The sequence below is a fragment of the Musa acuminata genome, chromosome BXJ1-2 (assembly GCF_036884655.1).
Source record: "Musa acuminata AAA Group cultivar baxijiao chromosome BXJ1-2, Cavendish_Baxijiao_AAA, whole genome shotgun sequence".
Taxonomy (NCBI): Eukaryota; Viridiplantae; Streptophyta; class Magnoliopsida; order Zingiberales; family Musaceae; genus Musa; species Musa acuminata.
In genome coordinates this window covers 31,753,822-31,768,248 of record NC_088328.1, presented here as the reverse complement: position 1 = coordinate 31,768,248, position 14,427 = coordinate 31,753,822, and the positions used below count along the sequence as shown (strand labels likewise).

At 43.1% G+C, this 14,427-nt stretch overlaps 3 protein-coding genes across 3 annotated transcripts; 1 reads left to right on the top strand and 2 right to left on the bottom strand.

The window, feature by feature from the left end:
• The first annotated feature begins 4,090 nt into the window (after positions 1 to 4,090).
• Positions 4,091 to 4,919, top strand: LOC135613493 (WEB family protein At1g75720-like). Its single transcript, XM_065110527.1, has one exon. The coding sequence runs from the start codon at positions 4,112 to 4,114 to the stop codon at positions 4,763 to 4,765; it is 654 nt and encodes a 217-aa protein (XP_064966599.1). The 5' UTR covers positions 4,091 to 4,111; the 3' UTR covers positions 4,766 to 4,919.
• Positions 4,920 to 5,663: 744 nt separating this feature from the next.
• On the bottom strand, positions 5,664 to 8,069 carry LOC135610148 (amino acid permease 4-like). Its single transcript, XM_065104288.1, has 7 exons — positions 7,931 to 8,069; positions 7,574 to 7,712; positions 7,244 to 7,477; positions 7,079 to 7,172; positions 6,781 to 6,995; positions 6,569 to 6,708; positions 5,664 to 6,487 (listed from the first exon to the last, which is right to left on the bottom strand). The coding sequence occupies exons 1-7, from the start codon at positions 7,937 to 7,939 to the stop codon at positions 5,831 to 5,833; spliced, it is 1,488 nt and encodes a 495-aa protein (XP_064960360.1). The 5' UTR covers positions 7,940 to 8,069; the 3' UTR covers positions 5,664 to 5,830.
• A 2,264-nt stretch (positions 8,070 to 10,333) lies between these two features.
• LOC135586111 (lipase-like PAD4) lies at positions 10,334 to 14,388 on the bottom strand. The gene is made up of 5 exons (XM_065104280.1): positions 14,178 to 14,388; positions 13,451 to 13,508; positions 12,998 to 13,346; positions 11,485 to 12,213; positions 10,334 to 11,407 (listed from the first exon to the last, which is right to left on the bottom strand). Exons 1-5 carry the CDS (start codon positions 14,386 to 14,388, stop codon positions 10,571 to 10,573), a joined length of 2,184 nt encoding a protein of 727 aa, XP_064960352.1. The 3' UTR covers positions 10,334 to 10,570.
• Positions 14,389 to 14,427: the final 39 nt, after the last annotated feature.

Below are 14,427 nucleotides of genomic sequence, written 5' to 3'. Positions count from 1 at the left end.
GTTTAATTATTCCTTAGTTAGACTCTTTTGGCTTGAATCATTAGACAGTTGCCTTTGGAGTTTTGTGTGAAATCAAAGCTCCTGTCCATGCAAACATAAGATCTAGTCTTCATTCAAGATCTATTAATATCTTTCTGCAATAAAAGACATTTTGAGTCTAAAGTAGCAGCCTGAATCGACAATTATTCATGATTGGACCTGGATTTTATTTTTTTATTATCAAAGTTTCAAAATGATTAATACAAACTCTGTGGCCTACTTATGATGTTATGAGTTATTTAATGACCACACTTGAAGAGAAAGAAAGCAGATGACTTCACTTGATAGATTTTTTTTCTTTTTTATTCAATTATCCTTTGAAGTTTAGAAATGGCATGGCTACTATTTTCGTCGGTCGTAATCCGACTAACGTATATAACCTTCTTCGTCCTAATATGATAGTATATCGATTAAGTATGTTGCATCAACATGACATCTAGGAAGAATATTTCTTTGTCGAAGCACTCAATCCATTATAATTGATAATGATTATAAAATATACTATTATTATGAGCTAAGAATTAATAATAAACACTCAAACTCCTTGTAAACTTTTCTCATCCACAATAAATAAATTCTGATTTGATCTTTGGAGAGATTTTATTTCGGGTGCATCTCGATCGAGTTATGATGTTAGACCATATTCCCTCGAGAAGAATTTTCTATCCTCTTCCAAATATGATAATACTCAAAAAGATCATATCAATTTCTATTTCGTCATGTTTACGATCAAAATCAGCGATAGTAAGATAGTCAAATCAGTCATTAGCTACACTTACATTGTGTATATTCAAGATGGATGACCATAATTTATAAAAAAAATTAGTTCGTAAAATTATCAATTCAAGTAGATTTTGATATACATATTAGAAGGTTTTATCATCTAAGATGAAAAATAAAATTCTTAAATCACTTGCCAAAACACAAATTTTATTTACAAAAGCATTTGCCCAACTGGCTTGATGCCAACTTCCACACCCATTCCTCCATTTCAATTTGGTACAGTCTACACCTAATTCTTCAATTCTCCAATTAAGAACCTTTATTTGGTTTCTATTGGAAAAAATGAATCTAATTGTGAGAATCATTACTACTCTTCTAGAACAAGATCAATGTCAATATTAATGGCAGTTTTGTCAAAAGATTAGACCATCAAGCATTATTATATATGTGGGATCAAAAGGACCCAATCGATAGGTTCCAAACTGCTGATCTCATTTGGACATAAACTGACCATCTTCATGAACTTTTCTAGGCTTTGATTGCCAATGACAGACAATATAGTGTTCAAATGGGCTCCACAAGAGGTGGTGTGAATGCCCCCACCGTCTCTACTCTTTCATTGTTTTTGCGTTTGCCCTCATCCTTTGACTGCATTCACCCTCTCATAACAGTCGGTGGTGTCGGTCAAAGCACTTTTATGGGTTTTTTTAGTTAGGGATATTAATTATATACGTGGGTTTGGATAGACCCATCTCTTCTGGAGCGAAAATAAAATTAAATAAATGAGGATGAAAAATATTTGATGTTATTCGTATAAATACGGGACAAAGATGGGTAAAGCACTCTCCATCCTGCATTGCACCCATGCATAGCCCATTAATAATACGTGGGCTAAGATGCGAGGCCTAACATTAGACGAGTTAAATTTTTGTTGATAAAATTAGATTAACAAAACATTGATTAAATCGATTATGATTCAATTAAGAATCATTTGAATCAAATAAAATATTTCCTTATTCAATAATAATAACTCCTCCCTGTGGCCTCATACACTGCATGCATTTAATCCCTAATCAGGTGGCATCATGATGATTGTTTGATTTTATCTTCGTTAGTTCTTCTCTCTCTATTGGCAAACGGTGATTCTTTCAACAATCAATGACTACAAATGATGAACAGTAAACCACGATGATTATTCTTATCTCTTTCTTCTCATCCTCTTCTCCCTCCATCCGTTTCATAGTTATCCTTTTCATCGTAGCACCCTCGCCCCTTTTATCGTAACACTCCTATCAATCGTCATAATCATCCCCTCGTTGGATGTTTGGTCAACACACAATATCAATAATATTATTCGATGATTTAGATGACTATTCATATTCAAATAATATCGATAAAATTATCCACTACGAAATAACTATCCATTAAAAGGTGTCATGTCTACTTAAAAACTCTATGACAACTAAACTCCCAAAATAAACTTTTATGTCTATAAATCAGATTGTAGGAAGAGTCTTGTCGAATATATTCTCCATCTAAGTTACGATCCACTCGATTTGGTTTATAATTAGGTTTAGGATAGATTGGAACAATTAACTATACATGTTAGAAACGAGAACAAGGTAAAATTCGTGGAGATCCATTGCTTTTTATGGTCAAATTCAAACAGATTCTTTTTTGTGATCGTCAAAGCAAGTGACTCATTTCTTCCAAATCGATCGATCGATCGATCGATCGAGAGAGAGAGAGAGTCAACGGCGAAAGCGGATCAAAGATCGAAGAGGAATGCGTTGGATTCATCACATCAGTCCGAGGATGCATGCACGTGTTTTGACTCTTAACACAAAGGTTTGGTCATCCAACATATCTTCGAGAGGGACACATTGCATCACCCACTTGGATCGCAGGAATATTACGGCCTCTGTGACGTGATGTGATGTGATGTGATGTGATGTGATGGAAGCAGCCAACTCCCAAACCTTATACCTAAACAACCGAGCCATCAATCCATCAAAGTAATGTCTATTTCAACTTCATGTCGTGTTGGGAGCTCGAGGTTTCATAATATTATAGTTTGCTTTGCTTCACAACCTATCATCGGATGAAATTGTACTCATATGTTCAGGTCAATTTTGTTCGTGTTTATAAGTTCTCTCTCCAAAATCTTTGGCTGTGTTTAGGAAAAGACAACATATTTATGAGCTTTAAGATCTTACTTCATGATCTAAATTTTACAAGAATGGAACCCGAGTACATGATATAAACCCAACTGAAGAACATGAGTTATATTAAAAATTACAAGTCAAACTCAATTCTTGTCATAATGATGATCATAGTGATATCAGAATATTTTTGTTAGATTATATTGTTCTATTTAATTAGGTAAGATATATTATGGATATAATTGTATCCGATTATGATTATTGGTTAATGAAAAAAATCTAACTATAATAGGATTCCTTAGGAGATGATCTTGATAAAAAAGACTTTCCTAATTACTTTTCTTAGACCCGACTTCACTCGGTTCGTATAATTGGATACATGGATTGTATAATTGGATATACAAATATGGGAATAAGTGAATAAGTAAAGACATGTGAGATTATAGATCTTATCTCATTTCTCTTTTGTCATTAAATCCATCGCTCGTAGAGGTCTTGTAAAAGATAAAAAGAGAAAAGAAAATGAGTCTAATTCTCCTTGTATATCGATATCATTGTAGCATTCGGATTCAACGATGGTGTGCTTATATATATATATATATGAGATTAAAGGTTTTTTAAAAATTATCAAAAAATATACATCGTAAATTTAAATATATTATTATTTAATTTCAGATTTTGATATTAATATTTTGTACATAATAGTAGTATTTTATTATTTTTATGTTTATAATTTTAAGATACAAAAGGACTATGAGAGTAGAGACATAGCATGGTATATCAATTGTGTCATGTTATGTTGGTTTTCACGGACAGAAAATTTACATGATACCTTCATATTGATCATAGTTTGATCTGATCACACGTTATCATTGAGATATCAAAACCAAAGAGTTTGGATGGACACGTTCTCATGATATCAAAGTCTACCTTGTTATCAATGAAGCTTAATATGATCTTCCCTTCCCCTCCTTTCTACTCTTCGTTAATGGCAACACCACCAGGAAGCCTTAGGTCAAAAGTCTCCATCCATCCATATATGATACTTCCTTTTCCTTGAATCCATGGCAGTATTCTATACCTGCACGCCTTTGCAGTGGAAGCAAAGATATCAAGCTCACCGCCACCCACACATATATGCATTCTCTCTCTCTCTCTCTCTCTCCATTGCTTGCATTGGCATATCAATGGAAGGCCAACTCTCCTCTCCTCCTCCCTCTGTCATCGTCTCGGACCGCGCAGAGGTGGACACCAGTCGCCCCTTCCGCTCCGTCAAGGAGGCCGTCGCCGTCTTCGGCGACCGCTTCCTCGCCGGCAACGGTCGTTCGCAGAAGAACACTTGGTCGAGGCCAGTGATCTCCGTGCCACCCCCGAAGCAACCCAGTTCGGCGTCTTCCTCGCCTCCCTCCTACTCCTCTTCAGCTTCTCACTTTATCCAGGAGAAGGAGGAGGAGCTCGTCATCCTAAGCTCGCTGCGGAAGCTGGAGGCGGAACTGAAGGAAGCCAAGCGAGAGCTGGTGCTGCTGAAGGGGAGGGAGTCGGAGACGGAGATCGCGGTCGCGTCGCTGAGCGCGCAGCTCAGCGAGAGCATGTCCAAGCTGGCAGAGATGGAGGCGGTCATGGAAGACGAGGCGCAGCCGTGCAGGGTGCGCAGCGAGCGGTGGCAGGAGGAGAGGATGGAGGACTTCAAAGCCAGCTTGGAGTACCTGCCAACTCTGGCTCAAGCTTTTGGCCTTGCAGGGCTGGAAGAAGGCTTCGGTGGTCGAAGGAAGAGAGAGGTGCCAAAGAAGAAGCCCATCATTCCTCTGATACCTGACATCTTCTCCAAGAAGAAAGGATGATCGATCCACGCACTTCTCTCAACAGTTCTAAGCTCATCATCTCCACGTACTTCTTTGCATGCATTTGCCTTGTTCTTCTGCTTGTGTGCTCTATATATATGATCATGAGAAGAGTGATATGTGGTGTACAATATATCTATCATATTAATATGATCAATTATTCCATCGAATTAGATGATGTTAATTATTATTTTTTATTTTATATGTAACAAAATTAAAATTTTATACCGAACCGAAATCGACTTGAATTAAGTAACTTAGAACATTGGTTCGACATCTACCTCCCAACATCAACCTCGAAAGGCGGCCTTCCAACCCCCCCACCCTCAAACCTCTCACCACCTCCCCCTTTTATGCCAAAGCAAACCATTGATAGCAACAGCCATAGAAGAGACAATCTTACCAAACTTACAGGTCTAATGTCCCATCTAAAGCGCATCAATTCATGCTTGAGTTAGGGATCATCTCTCTCTCTCTCTCTCTCTCTCTCTCTCTCTCTCTCTCTCTCTCTCTCTATATATATATATATATATATATATATATATATATATATATATATATATAAAATCTGGAATATTTTTTTTTTCTCTAAATAGGGACACTATTGATAATAGGCTTCGGTATTATGATTAGGTTTATAACACCTCATTTTATTTTATACCAAAATAAAAATTTAATGAGCATACTATTGTTAATTTAAAATTAAATATCATTAACTTATATTTAAATGTCGAGCTTTCACGAGTGTATAATTATCAATTTCGACTTAAGCATTAATGAATCAATTATTTCGTGATAATATTGATCTTATTTTTTTCATATGGACGAGCTATCATCCTTGAAATAAGTTAATATTTTATGAAAATGAGAACTAAAATGATATGAAAAATTAACAATGTCACAAATGAAATAGGTATTTTCATCATTAATAATCATTAAGAGGAGTGACATAAATGACAACAAAAAGGTAGAAACGCAAGTATAATTATACTAATAATAAGTACTACGAGGCAACTTCTGATGCGTTTATATGAACTATTTCTTCATCAGTTTTTGGAGGTCGTCTCAGTAACTGCTCTTGAAAGGCCTGTAGGCCTCGAGATCGGTGACAACTCCGGCGACAGACCCGATGGCGGCTGCGACGGTGATCACGAGACAGGCTAAGCTTAGAATTTGCAGGCACACCCACCTCGTGCTCCACCTGGGGATCCTCTTCTGCGCGATGTACATCTCCACCGGAAAGTACACCGTCAGCGGCCAGAAGCCGAGCGCCCCGAGCAGGCCGACCACGTCGTTGAAGAAGGGAAGCAGCATGGAGATGACGGTCGTCAGCACCACGAAGGCGGAACGCCACACCAGGCGGAAGAGGCTGAGACGGTAGCGCTTGGTCGAGGGGAGGGGGACGGCGACCTCCTTGGTTATGAAGGCGGAGTCGGGCCACGTCGTGAGCGCCCACTTCTCGATGAAGGCGAACAGGGGCTGGCAGAAGACCTGGTAGGCGCCGACGAGGTGGACGACGATGGCGGCGTTGGCGACGTCGAGCAGCCAGTAGGGGTTGTAGAAGCCGAAGCCGGTGAGGAGGTTGCCGGGCGCCTCGTCGCCGAACGCGGCGTAGCCCATGCAGCCGCATAGCATGTAAAAGATGGTGGTGACGGCGATGCTCGTCAGCGACGCCTTCTTCATCACCTTCGCCTCGGATGGCGGCGGAGCTTTGATGGTGTCCTGCATGAACAGGAGCGCCATTGCAGTGTGCATGTGGAGGGAACATCGATCGGTCGAGCTCATCAGGCAGCCAAAAGTTACCTGGATTTCGATGAGGATGAGGGAGAAGGAGTAGGCGAAGGCGATGTCGCCGAAGGCCTGCAGGCTGCGCCATACCTTCTGGGTCGGGGAGACGACGCCGATGCTGATTCCGGTGAGGCTGCCTTTGAAGCCTTTGTTGCCTGCTTGGAAACGAAGAAGATGAGGAAACACCGTGCTCCATGGCCAGAAAGGGATGGAGTTGGAGGCCATACCGATCACTTGGACGATGCCGAGGGCGAGGCCGATGGAGGAGTACGTGAACGACATGACGGCGGCGACGATCGAGAGCCACCATATCTGATCGAAGTCGGGAATCTGCGACAGGAACATCTCCGCGACGCCGAACATGATCATGTAAGGATTGCTCGAGGTGCGGCAGGGGTTATCGTGGCCTCTCTCATGGAAGCAATTGGACCTCCGGATCGCCCTGTTCCACAGCACGAAACCACGCATTTAGAACGCCCGCAAGGAGGAAGACTCGTCTTTCTTCTTCGTTTGGACTCCACTCACATCATGCTAATGGAGGCAGCAATGGTGTAGCCAACGGCGACGCCGAAGAGGTTGGCATACTGGATGAATCCACAGAGCTTGACCTTTAGCCCACCTGCGGAAGAGAAGGTAGAGGGTTAGTCTACCGCTGCGGTAAAGCTCTCTGGGAGGGGTTGGCGAGCTCACCGAGGTAGGAATGGACGGCATCCGTGTACTTGTAGTTGCGCTTCCCGGAGATCGGGTCGCCGGAGCGGTAGCAGTCAGCAAGGAGAGTGGAGGTGTAGTACGTGACGAAGGAGAATAGGAGCATGACCACGGGGCCGGCAACCCAGCCGAGCTGCGCGATGGCCCAGGCCAGCGACAGCACGCCGGAGCCGATCACCGCCGTGACGATGTGCGCGCTCGCCGTCCACACCGTCCCTGCAACGTGAACGAAGACCCAACCCTTCCTCCATGAGACGCAGAAAGAACCAACCCGGAGCCAACAGGAAGAAGACGCAAAGTAGTGATCTTTACCGGTTCGTTTGAGCCGGCCGTCGTCGTCGTAGCATTCGAAGGCTTTCTCGAGCCGATGCGCGTGGCCGAGCTCTATCGCGACGTTCATGGGCACCACCGCCGGTTGCTGGTAGTGCTTGGCGTTGCCGGTCTCCCCCATCTTGTGTCCAGAAACAGAGAGAACAGAGGCAAAAGATGAGATATTCGAGAGAGACAGAGAGAGAGAGAGAGAGAGTAAAAGAGACAACTTTAGGCTCGGAATGGATGCCAAAGCACAGAAAGAGAGGGTGATGAAGCAGAGAGGGTAGACAGAGAGGAGGTGGCGCATGGAGTATGTGCATGAAAGCACTAAAAAGGAGAGAGCTTTTCTCTTCTTACCTGTTGCATTCTCTTCCTTCAGCTGCAACTTCTTTGCAGGTATCAGGGACTGCAATGAAAGCAGCAGCAGCAGCAGCAGCAGCAAGAAGAACACAGGGAGGAGAGTTGATGGAGATGTTACAGGCTGCTATGGATGAAAGGCAAGCAGCGATGTGCCACGGTATATATAGAGGGAGGGAGGGAGAGGAGCGGGCATCAGTGTCCAATGCCCACACGGAGCATTGATCTCTGCAGAGCTTCCCTTCCCACGTGGTAGTGTTTTGGTCCATCCCTGAAGGAGGGGAATCGGATTCCCCCCAATAATTATTTAATGCTATTAATTGCTTGTGTTGTGTTGGCTGATGTTCTTCTTCTGACATACCCAAACACAAAAAAACTATCACAATAATCCAACAATACAAGAATTTTATGATTGACTATATAAATAAGACATGATTTCTAATCTCAATTTGTTGAATATAATCTACTTATAATCACACAAATGTTGAATAATCTTTTTTTTTTTTGCATATGTTTGAGGTGAAGATTATATTCAATCCCATTACCTGATTGTCTATCAATGGTAAAAGTCTCATTAGCTAAGTTAGCTTACATTCACAAAAAAAAAATATTAAATGAATTTGTAAATACACCATTAAATCAGATAAAGTCTCAAATAAATAGATCTTGTACACTACTATTAGACTAATGTTTTAACTTTAAAATAATAAATTAGGTATAATGTCCTATATAGATATCAGAATAAAAATTAGATATCACTATATCTCAAAACTATAATCCCTAATATATAATTATCTATTTTAACATATGACATTATATGAGACTCAAATTTTCTAATAATGTGACCATATATATGTGTGTCATTTTTTTTTCTCCTTTAGTGTAATGAGATGTTGTTTACTATTTCAACCAACCTAATTCATGAGTCAAGCTCATAGAGAGCACAAGGACATGATAACATTCAAGAATGAACCAATTAATTTGTTGTAACACTTTGTCTGATTCCTCTTCCTTGGTTTTGATACATTTGGCAAAAGGTTGGAAGTATATTTCTATATTATCAAAAGCAAACAGATTCATGATTAGAATTGAGTGGACAAGCTGCAAGTGAATCAGGGTAGTTGTGGATATGTCCTCAAGCATTTCACCATTTCTTATGGCACTTTGGAGGAGCAGAAGCTAAAGTAGACAATGATGATGGATGAAGGACCCAAAAAGATATGATAAAATATATGATATGTTCTCATACATTTCACTTCACCATTCTTCATGCCACTTTGGAGGTGGGGAGCACACAGAGGTTTGAACAACTTTTTTGGCTGAAAAAAATGACTTTATTGGGAAGGTGAAGGTGAAGAAGGTTCAGGTTCATGTTCATGCAGGAAATCAACCAAGTGGAGATGAATGAATGCCTACACTCACAATGGTGTCAATTGATTCCACAATAATTTTTTTGAGGTGTGCATCATAAATAATGGTCACTAGTGTTGGTGAAGGTTAATCTCCTATTGATAGCTCCTTCAACATGAATGAAAAAAAAAAAGAAAACATCTAATTATTTAATTTGCATATATAGAGGCAAGGAATTGGTGCCCTGATGTGTAGGGTACCTAGTTTTCTTTACTAGGTGTTGACCACCATACCTAAAATTAGGTAGGAACATGTGATGTGTCTCATCAATTACATGAGATTATACTTTGATGTTTGATAACATTGGACATTTAGTGTGGTCCTTCAGAATTTGCTGCCTTTTCATGTGATGCATGATGGAATATGGGGGACTACATGGGAATGCCTAGATGGCCCATTTGGTATGTGATTTAACCTGAATGAGAATTTTTTTTTTAGTTTACAGAGATAGTGAGTGAGGAGTAATCTCTCAGATGTAAATCTCCACTGTTCTTTGTTGCACATCTGAGCCTTTCTGCTTTGTTTAGCTCATATCTATCTCCTTCTCCTTGGTTGTGTTTTTTGGGGGGGGGTAAGGGGGACGAAAAGAAATCAGTGGAGTCATCAAACAAAACTTGTGCAAACCTGGCCAACAAGAATAAGAGCATAAGAAAAAAAGAGAAGCTTTCAGTTGTCCTTCAAAAGGCAAGGTGATGAGCATCAAGCATCTCAATCTCAAATTATATTACAAGGGAATCATCATCTTTATTGATTCTGTCTTTGAATTGTCCAATATCATGATCATGCATCAGCTTCAGCCAAGAAGAAGGTCCAAGTGGTGATTTGTGGATACTTAAGTTCCCAAGTGGAATAATAGATAGTTACACTGCCTTGGGATCAATATCTGTCCCTTGGTGACCATTGACAATGGAAAGGGCCAGCCAGGTTGGTAGTCAGCCGCTCTGTGAGATGAAAGGTAGATCATATGATATGAGAAGATCTAACACCTCTGTGTTCCATGAAATCTTACACATTTAGTATACAAAGACATAAGAAATACTTTCCTTTTTTTTGGTCTTTTTCTGATATGATGTCAAATATTTATTGTTTCTTTTAGCAGTCAAATACTACATCCTCTTTCAGACTCAGTTTTCATTAACAAAACACATACATCAATAACATCAGAAGCTCTTCTTGTTGTTGATGATGTTGTTGTTGTTGCAGCAGAACTGATGGACTGTAAGCTTGAGATCAGTAATGGAGCTCTTTAAGCTCATCGCTCTCTACGTGCCCTCCTCCGCTTACTCCAACCAAACCAGAGGAGGAAGAAACAGAGCACGCCTGCTTCAGCTTCAGTTCCTTCACTTCCTCCACCCACAAGCTGTAGCTCGATCGCGGCGCCATTACGTCCACCGACACCTCTTTCCTCTCCGTCAGCCGATTCGCGAAGCTCTCGAAGCCATTGATGCTCTCCCAGAGCTTCACCAGCTTCGCGGGGTTCTTCTCCGCCCGAGCTCTCTTCACGCATTCCCTCGCCTCCTCCACCTTCGCCCAGAAGCAGGAGTCCTGCGTCAGCCCCGCAAACTTGCTCCTCCTCTTCTTCCAAGTCGCCGCCTCCCGGACCTCCTCCTTCCCCTCGTTCCACCACCTGTCGAACACCTCGTACCTCCTCTCCCGTCCATGGGGCAGGTAATGGCCTCTGGTCTCGTGCAGCTTGCACCGGTAGTACTCCGCGATGTCGAGGGGCTCCACGAGGAGCTTGTAGAACTGCGCCGCGTTCACCCACTTGCTCCGCTTGTGGAAGTCGTGGGGGAGCTCGTTGTCCTGGAGCTTGGCGAGGAGGCCGTCCCAGAAATGGCCGAGCTTGATGCGGTTCATGTTCACCTTGGCGTCCCTCTTGGCGGCCTTCCGGTGCTTGAAGCAGTCGTAGTAGCCCATGTCGTCGTCGCACAGCGTCTTGTACCACTCGATCTGGGCGCGGCATGGCGTCACCTTGGCCAGCTTGATGGCGAGACTGGCGCAGTTCATGTTCGGCCGCCGCCACATCCTCGTCTCCAGGCACTCTCGAGCCTCCGCCGCACCCATGTCCTGTCGTCGTCTCAGAAGCTCAACACGGACAGAGGAAATACGAGGAAGACGATGAAGAGCACAGAGCAGTCGTCTACCTGGATTCGGATCCCTGATGCCTCCAAAGCCATCGACACCCCGGCGCTATAGCCAGATGATCTTGTTGGCTCTTCTTCGACGTGGATGCGCTTCTTCGAGGGGACATTCTGTGAGATCTCCGCTACGAGATCCCCATACGAGATATGCTGCTCCTCGATGCTGCTACTCCCAGGATCCACCATGAACGTGAGGTGAAGCAGCTTCACCACCATGAACGGGTCATCGATGCACGCTGCGCCCTCTGCTGAGCACAACGCGTGGTTCCCAAACGGGCGATAAGGGCTTATCTGCTGCTCCGCCGCTGCGACGTGCATTCCGATGAACCGATGCAACTCCGTTCTCTGGTCATCGGACAACCGAAACGAAGGCCTCGAGAATCCAGGATACCGCAAGGCGAAGTGCCATGACTGCATCAGATCGTAGACCGAGGTCACCAGACGAGGCGGCATGGAGTTCACAGGGCAGAGGAGCAGCCTCGGCATGATGTCGTGCTGCGCGACGACATGGCAGAACCTCCCGCTCCATCGCTCCCGCAGAACCGCCCGCGACAGGGCGTCGTCTCCAAGCAGCGGGCTCCCAAATGTGATGCAGAGGAGGGAAGCAGGTGACGGGGAACTCGAACCAGAGGAGGCGCAGAGGAAATGAAGGGCGACGAGGGAGGCGACGCAACCTCCCATGGAGTGGCCGGTGAGCACCACCGACTTGCTTCTGGTCTCCGACACCAGCAGCTGGCCATGGCAGAAGAAAGAAAAGATCAGAAGCCACGTCAACCACGATTGGTGCTTAGCACCAAACAAAATCCAAAGAACACAACAAGATCATGTGCTGGTGTTGAAGGGAATCAACCACCATGGCCACTGGCGTTGACCCTGAGATCACAGTCAATGTCTTCATGCAGACAAATTGAAATCATGACAAACTTATTTTGTTGGGAAAGGAGGGTCAAATTTGGATCGAGTGTCATCATAAACACCTTTCACACCAAGAACAACATCCACTGGGAGCATTTGTTTTGGTGGAGAAGCCATTTTTGACCAGAACTTTTGGGTCTTGCCAGTCTTGTTGACTGAGCTTTTCACCACAGGATGCCTCACCTGTCTATCTTCTTCACCATGTAATTTGGCTTTGCAAAAGAACGATGAGGATGCCATGGCTAAAGCCATCTTCCGTATCAGAAGAATTCATCATGTTAGACTTGGAATTCAGAATCACCTCATAAGGTTTGACTTTATAGAACATGCATGCTGTGATTGCTGACTCAAGAAAAGGGATTCCTTGTATCTCATTAATGGTTCTCTGGATCCCAATTATGCATCGAGAACCTAACAGAAGAATTCTCAACTCATAATTGGATCCCAATTACGCATGCTGTGATTGTTGACTCAAGAAAAGGGAGTCCTTGCATATCTCATTAATGGTTCTCTGGATCCCAATTATGAATTGAGAACCTAACAGAAGAATTCTCAACTCAGAAATAGTGAATTAATCGTACTAGGATAGTGACGAGCTCACCTGGAACTCAGAGCTGTTGTACAAGGAGAGAAACAGGTGGAGAGCGGCGGCCTGGACGAGCACCGGCTGCGCGTCGTCCCCCTTGCCTCCTACCAGTGGCGCAAATAGCTCCTGCCCGCCGCCGGTGGAGATAGGAACCGGGCCGAAGAGTTCGCCACCGAGGCCTCCGGCCACCGACGATGACAGAGCGCCGGTCTGCGTCCCGGAGAAGGCGACGTAGACCGTGTCGTCGTGGTGTTCGACGACGAAGCTCGAGTTGCTGGCATTGGCGTGCGTGCAGTGACTCCAGGACTGTGCCAGCAGTGGGGAGGACGCCAGGAGTGCCCCCAAGACATGGCTTGTCTCGAACCTTTTGGCCATGAGAGCAAGTCCCAAGAATTCTACATCAGATCCTTCTATTGCCGAGAGAGAGAGAGAGAGAGAGAGAGAGAGAGGATAGTTTAGTTTACTTACATGCAGTGCTCCTCTTCCCTACTGGCATCCGTGCCCATCCCAGGACACTGCGAGATTACTGCGAGAAGAACAAGAAGTGGGTTTGGTTCTCATTCTTACTCTTCTTTTTAAGATGCACACTACTTTTGGTCAAAGATGGGATTGACAATTGGAATCAAGATTTGACCGCTTTGTTACACCAGTCAACAATTCTTTCCCTATTTTCTTTGTTCATATAAATTAGTGGTCAATTCTTTCCCTATTTTCTTCTTCATATAAAGTAGTGGTGCTTAAATTAAATCTGAATCCTCCAATCAGTACATCAATAATTTAGTTTTGAATCGAATCGAATCAAGTTTGAGAGGATACTCTTTTTCAATTTGGTTAATTGATCGGATTGAATCGAATCGATTTTAATTAAAAATATCAATCTATGGTGATCTGATAAGTGTGCCAAGTTGGGGTATAATTTAAAGAACCATATCTAAGGTCATACATATTTGATGAACATACTGTGAACAAAATCATTTATGTATCCTACACACTGATAGAATGGAAACATTCTCATAAATTTAGGGGATCGGCAACCATGATTGAAATCATATTATCTAACAGAATTCTTTAACTCAATTGGCTACAATAGAATGAAAACATTCCACTTCTTTTCTTCTCATGGATAAAAGGAATTATAAATTCATACACAATAATGACATAGAAAAAAATTGTGTTCATATTAAGGAATAAGTACCTGGCATGGTGAGGTTTGAGGCAGTGAGAACCATTTGAGGATGGAGAATGCACCACCTACATGGCTCTGGGGACCCGATCTCTGTATACACTGCTGATCTCATTCTATCTTCACCTTCTGATGAATGAGACTGGGTCTGCAGTTGTGATCCTTCTTCAAAACCGCGAACACGAGACACTGCTCTAAGGAAATACAAAGGAAGATGATACATACTGCACAAAAAGACAAGCTGTTGGGTTATATTTATGTT

Coding starts and splice junctions, on each gene's coding strand:
- LOC135610148 (XM_065104288.1), bottom strand. Junction 7,173..7,243: donor TGCCGTCCATTCCTACCTCG/GTGAGCTCGCCA, acceptor TCTCTTCCGCAG/GTGGGCTAAAGGTCAAGCTC. Junction 6,488..6,568: donor TCATCCTCATCGAAATCCAG/GTAACTTTTGGC, acceptor CTGTTCATGCAG/GACACCATCAAAGCTCCGCC.
- LOC135613493 (XM_065110527.1), top strand. CDS start 4,112: ATGGAAGGCCAACTCTCCTCTCCTCCTCCCTCTGTCATCGTCTCGGAC.
- LOC135586111 (XM_065104280.1), bottom strand. CDS start 14,388: ATGTATCATCTTCCTTTGTATTTCCTTAGAGCAGTGTCTCGTGTTCGC. Junction 13,509..14,177: donor CTCAAACCTCACCATGCCAG/GTACTTATTCCT, acceptor TTCTTCTCGCAG/TAATCTCGCAGTGTCCTGGG. Junction 11,408..11,484: donor CATCAGGGATCCGAATCCAG/GTAGACGACTGC, acceptor AGACGACGACAG/GACATGGGTGCGGCGGAGGC.